Source organism: Thamnophis sirtalis, unplaced genomic scaffold (genome assembly GCF_051295495.1).
Source record: "Thamnophis sirtalis isolate CommonGarterSnake01/CBP01778 unplaced genomic scaffold, rThaSir2_p1.2 scaffold_6, whole genome shotgun sequence".
NCBI lineage: Eukaryota > Metazoa > Chordata > Lepidosauria > Squamata > Natricidae > Thamnophis > Thamnophis sirtalis.
Genome location: NW_028261386.1, coordinates 69314152 through 69320151, shown reverse-complemented (window position 1 = coordinate 69320151; position 6000 = coordinate 69314152). Strand labels below are relative to the sequence as shown.

The 6000-nt window shown below is 41.4% G+C and overlaps 1 protein-coding gene across 2 annotated transcripts in view; it reads right to left on the bottom strand.

Moving 5' to 3' along the window:
• Positions 1-1841: 1841 nt before the first annotated feature.
• The window catches only part of PCNX2 (pecanex 2), a 93435-nt gene continuing 89276 nt past the window's right edge, over positions 1842-6000 (bottom strand). For both annotated transcript variants that reach the window (XM_087718087.1, XM_087718088.1), the window contains 2 exons: positions 3694-4154; positions 1842-2919 (listed from right to left, as the gene is read on the bottom strand). In XM_087718087.1, coding sequence (XP_087574213.1) covers positions 2749-2919; positions 3694-4154 — 632 coding nt within the window. In that variant the 3' untranslated portion in view covers positions 1842-2748. The remainder of the gene's footprint in view (positions 2920-3693; positions 4155-6000) is intronic.

Below are 6000 nucleotides of genomic sequence, written 5' to 3'. Positions count from 1 at the left end.
GGCCAATAAAGATTAGGCTAAAAACACCAGAATGTTTCCTTCCTGCTTTCCTTACAGGATTAGCCCTGTAAAGTGGTAAAAAACAAAATGAGATTTCTTCCAACAATTGGTTCTCTGAACTGCTTAGAAAGTTAACCACCGGTTCTCCTCAATAGGTGCGAACTGACTGAATCCCACCACTGGGTGCACGGCAGTGACATGCGGTGAGGTTTATGGCTGGTGAGGCACTGACACAGGATTTTCAAATTTTTTTTAAACTTGTGGACTTCAACTCCCAGAATTCCACAGCCAGGCATGCTCAGTTCCAATTTAAAGTGACAGCATTTGATTTCCTCCTATGCGAAAAAGTTTTCCTTCATTATTTTTCTTTTCCCTCCCCTTCCTTCCTCCCTCCCGCCCTCCCTCTCCCCTCTCTCAAACAAACACAGGCATACAGAGAAGCTGGATCCCTCTCTCACTCACTCACTCTCAAACAAACACAAATACAGAAGTTGGATTGGATATATTTTCCAAAGGCTTGAAAGCAGTTCCTCTGCCATACCCCCCCCCCCATTCCCCTGCTGCCTTCCAATCCGAGCCTTTGATTGCAGGTGGAGCCTCGTTGCCTTTTCAAACTTGTAATCAGTGAAGCTGGGCTTATACACTTTTATCCAGCTGTGTGTGTGTGTATGTGTGTGTTTAAAAAGGCAACATAGCTCTGCATGCAATCAAACTTTTTGAATTCCTCCCCCTCCCTCCAACCCACACACATACCTTTTCCAGCTGTTTCAGAGAGGATTTCAACTCTGCTCTTGCCTGTCATCATGAAAAGAAAAAAAATGTAAAAGGAAAAAGACAAGAGCTGAGGTCAGGCTGAGCTAGTTGCTGCCAGAGTCATCGTGAATGACTCTGCTTAATTGTTTAAAAAAGCTTCTAAAAAAATGCCCCCTACAGGAGGCAGGAGAACTATGTGCCTCATCTACGTCAGGAATTTTTCAGCTTTTAACCCTTGCTTAGCTCTGCTCATAAAGTCAGATTAGATGAGGCACCTCGTTCTCCTGCCACCTCCTGTAGAGGGTACTTTTTAAGAGGCTTTTTTAAACAGTTAAGCAGAGTCATCCACAGTGACTCTGGCAGCAACTAGCTCAGCCTGACCTCAGCTCTTGCCTTTTTCCTTTTACAATTTTTTTTCTTTTCATGATGACAGTGGTGAGACCCTGCCTCCCCTGCCTGCACGTCCCTGGTGCATGGAGTTCATTCTATTAACTACTATAACTGTGCAGTTCACTTTAAAACCATGGAGAAATGGGGGGGGGACACACAAAGGGATGGAGGGCACCTAAATAGCCTGTTGGAGTTAGCAATTGTGTGGGGGAAAGCTTCACCCCAGTCTCAGAGGCTACAAAGAGCTGCAGATGGTGACCATGTGTCTGATCCCATTTATATATCTTCTCATGTCTCCCTGACCCCATTTACTATCTTCTCACCCTGCCCCTTAGTTGTTGTACCTGAGCCAACATGCATTCACAGCTGAAGTTGGGCTGGGAGGATCAAGGCTTAGGACCCCCACCTGCCTTGAACTTCACTACATTATTTTGAGTCATTGTCAATCAAACCCACCCTCACAATTACTGCTTTGAAGAAAAGATGAGGCAAGATCGTGGTCAGCACCATCTTAAGCTCCTAAAAGAAATACCTATAAGCACTCACAACTTTGGGAAAAATAAGCAATGCCTTAGAAAAGAAAAGGAAAAGGGAAGAAAAAGACCCAAAGCAGCAAGCTTCGCCCATAAATATATCAATATTGTAGTAAAATACGCAAATTTGGTAAAATAACAAAACCAGACAATGGTACTTGTAAAGTTTTTAATTACAAAAAAAAAAAGTCAACAAGTCTGTTCATGTAAGAGAGCACAAAAGCAATTTCGAGTTGTTAAGTTTCTCGATTGCAGAAAAAGGCATGGAGTTTTGTTGTGAGGATGAACAACAGAGAAAGCTGCACTTGTTTGCAAATAAGGAGCACTGTTGGCTTTGTGAACATGCATCGGCTCTATTTGGTTCATAGCAGTGTGTTGCCTGGCACTTTTATGGACAATTTCCTTATGGCTGCATGCAGTGGACCCACCTCCACAATTAATATGTTGCAGCACAGAATTGTCAGCTGCATAACACTTCAAACAAAGACAGCTTTCCTCTGACTTTTTTTTTTTAAAAAAAGATTCCGCATACTAATCTCAAAGAGTAGGCAGCTTTCTTTCCTGTTCCATATTCATTGCTTCAATTACAAACAATCCTTTTTTATGCATTATGTATAAAAAGCCAATTATTTAGCATGCAATCATCTATTTGGTTATGACAAGAGACAGATGTTGATGTGCTTTTTCACTGAACCGCATTCAGATTTTCTTTTGCTTTCAGTCTTGGTACAAAACATGTAATCTGCCCCCCACTCCACAGTCCTCCCTGCAAACCACCCCAATAATACTGCCTAGTGTTCCTTTGCAGACAATAGATGGCCAGATCAATTTTCTTTTAAATCAGATTTGGAATTCCAGTAACCTGTGATGTGGGCAGTAGTAAATATTATTAGTGAGATATTATCTTCCTACATTTTTTTTAATGGAAGGCTTTTTTGTGAAAGGGTCAAAAAAATAGATCCTTTAATTTTTGCTTGTTTTACTTATTCCTCTGGCAAACTAACCCAATTTTATTTTTTTTTGAAAAAACAGCTTTATAAGGCATTGTCCCTTCCGTGTGTCTCTTCTTTTTTTACTCTTCAGAAAGGCTGTGTTGAGAAGCAGAGTCTTCTAGAGCCATGTCTTCTTGGCTGGCCCTTCTGCATTCCACCATATGGCTTATCAGGAAAGCGTGAGTGGTTCCTCGATCCCTTCGCTGTCTGGATTCAGCAGCATCAGTTGCTTCGTAATCATCAGACAATTGCTTTTGGAAAATAGAGACAGTGTCATTAATGGTCCAACAGCACCGTTCAAAGAAGCATTTCGCAGCGTCACAGTAGCGTCATGTGACATAGCAGGACTTTTCCCCCTTCTCTAAACTGGGCCGGGGCGGAGCTAGCATGTGACGCATCCAGCCCGCAGACCGCAAGTTTGACACCTCTGCCATAAAGGTTTGGTATTTGGAAGCCATGTTGTTTAACCTTGTACATGGTCACCAGATATTTTCACCTTGATTCCTCAGGTTTCAGAATAATCTGTAGCATCTAATATAATGGAAGGAATTACAGTAAGACCCCAAAACAACCGGGGTCCTTGCAAAAACAGTTCAGGGATTTACTAAATATTATTCGGTTCCAGATTTGGAGTAATGAACAAAGCCGATCTAAGATTTAGTAGCAGCAGGGGTGTTTGTGATGTAGCTATAGCTGATACAACTTTTGTGGAGCATGAGAAGTGGCAATGTTGACAATGCTTACTCAAATAACTTAAACACAAATTTGATCAGTGGCTGTCTAACCCACCTTTCTTCTTAGATTCTTTCATATTATAATTTTAATATAATTATATATGCCGTAGAAACAAGAATTTGTAGTAGTTACACATGACTCAGAAGCCATAAATAACCAATCCCTATGGCAGAACAAAGCACTAATTGATTAATTGCCATCCAGTTGGTTATAGATCTTAACAATTACATAGATAGGATTCCTCCATGTCCGAATAAGACATACAGTTCATCTTTTTGGCTATATCTTACCCGTATGGCCTCCTTCTTGTTACGGTTTGCTGCTCTAGCGGATGGCCCAATTGCGATGTTAACACTACTAGATGATTGGGTATCTGTTGTGTTTCCTCCTTCAGCTGCAGAGAGCCCAGAAATGACCAGCGCACTTGAAAAACTTCTCTTACCAAACAAGAGGCTGAGAGTGGAGCTAGTGGAGGAGGCCAGGCTAGACCTGATCACAGCCCCAGCTCGCTCCTGCACCGTTAGTTGGCCCAAGATAGGGATGGCAGCAGTTGTGGAAAACACAGAAGTTGCAGAATTGTGGAAGGAGAGTTGGCTGTCAGAAAGTCTTGGGGAAATTTCATGAGCCGAAGTGGAAGTCTGGATGAAGTGGGGATGACTCTCTAAGATTGGACCAGAATGACTTGAGCGAGGGGGTCTTTGACTTAAAGCAGCATGAGTCTGAACAGACTGGCTCCTGAATTTTCTCCTGCCTTTAAAAAAAAAGAAATGAAGAGAGAAAATCATTTGCAGAAACTCTATCCCTAATCAAACCCTTCAAATCACATTCAATTAATGCCCAGTGCAAAACAGTACTCACATTTTTTTTTCAAGGAGACTAGTTTAATAAATATGCTTAATCAAAAAATTTGAAAAAAAGTTTAATAGCAACAGCACTTAGACTTATATACCTTTCCTAGTGCTAGTTTCCTTTACAGCTCTCTCTAATCAGATTACAGGGTCAGCATATTGTCCCCAACAATCTGGTTCCTCATTTTACCAACCTCGGAAGTATGGAAGACTAAAAGAACCTTGACACAACCTGCAATACTGCATTTTAACCACTACCCCACCGTGGGCAGAATGCAGTATTAGCAATAGCAATAGCAGTTAGACTTATATGCCGCTTCATAGGGCTTTCAGCCCTCTCTAAGCGGTTTACAGAGTCAGCATATTGTCCTCACAGTCTGGGTCCTCATTTTACCCACCTCGGAAGGATGGAAGGCTGCGTCAACCCTGAGCGGGTGAGATTTGAACCGCTGAACTGCTAACAGTCATCTGAAGTGGCTGCAGTACTGCCCTCTAACCACTGCGCCACCTCGGCTCATTGCAGGATATACAGTAGAACCTCTGGTCACAACCATAATTTGTTTCATAACTTTGGTCACAACCTGATTTGGTCATGACCCAAACCTAATTTTGGAAATTTGGTGCTTAAAAAGAAATGGCGCGGAAGGGGAAATTGGCCGTGAAAAAAAAATTATCATTTTTTTTGTCGGGACTTGATCTGGTCGTGGTGTATATTATTGTTAATCTGGCTAATCATATAACCTACAGTAATTTTTTTTAGCAGATGTTGAATAGCAATTATTCCAGAAAGAATATTTTAGCTTTTTAAGGCTCTGTCCTATTGCAGTAAGTTTAGAGTGGCTTGCATTATCACAGAGTTTAGTACAGTGGCTACTTAGATTATGTCTGAGATTTGAATTGCTATCTCTGCTTAATTATTACTGAGATCTTTTTTAGATGAATTGTTTAGTTTTGAGTTCCAGTAGTGGTCAGTTAGCACTGGGAGAATCAAAAACATACATTGACAGAATTGAATCTACCCATCTTGTCTGGTCATCTAGAGAAGGCCTGCCAAAATGAAGGCCTTCATCTCTTTGTAAGGTTGATGGGGCTGAAGCAACCTCCTTTGCAGTAGCTCCCACCTTGTGCAATACTCTCCACCAGATATTAATGCAGCCCCATATTACCGCAATTCAGTCGTGGGTTTCAAAAAATTTTAGAACCTATTCTGTAGATGTGGCCTGCTTTGTGGGAGTGGCTTGCTGGCCATATGACCAAGTGGGAGTGGCTTGCCGGCCATGTGACCGAGTGGGAGTGGCTTGCCAGCCATGTGACTGGGTGGGCGTGGCCAACTTGTAAAATGTGGTGAATAAGTACTTCACTTATTCATACTTATTGATGTGAACCAACAGCATTTTGTAAACCCTTGTTTCACTTTGTGGCTCCTGACAGGATTAGTGCTAAAAATTGTGCCATAGCTGAGAGTCTGCAGCTGGTTACTGCAAGCAGCTACAATTCAGATTCTCAGCAACTCTCCACTTAACCATAGAAATCCCTAGATAACTTTGAGCTACTATCTCTTTTTAGCTCACGCTATCTCACAGAATTGTTGGTTTGGGAATAAAAATAAAGAGCAATACAGTATAACTCACTCTCAAGTGGTATAAATGTATAATAAATACATATATATGTGTGTGTACATACTATGATAAGTGTGTGTTTTCTATTAAAAATCTACTTGGCTTATTAACTACACATGAAATAATAATT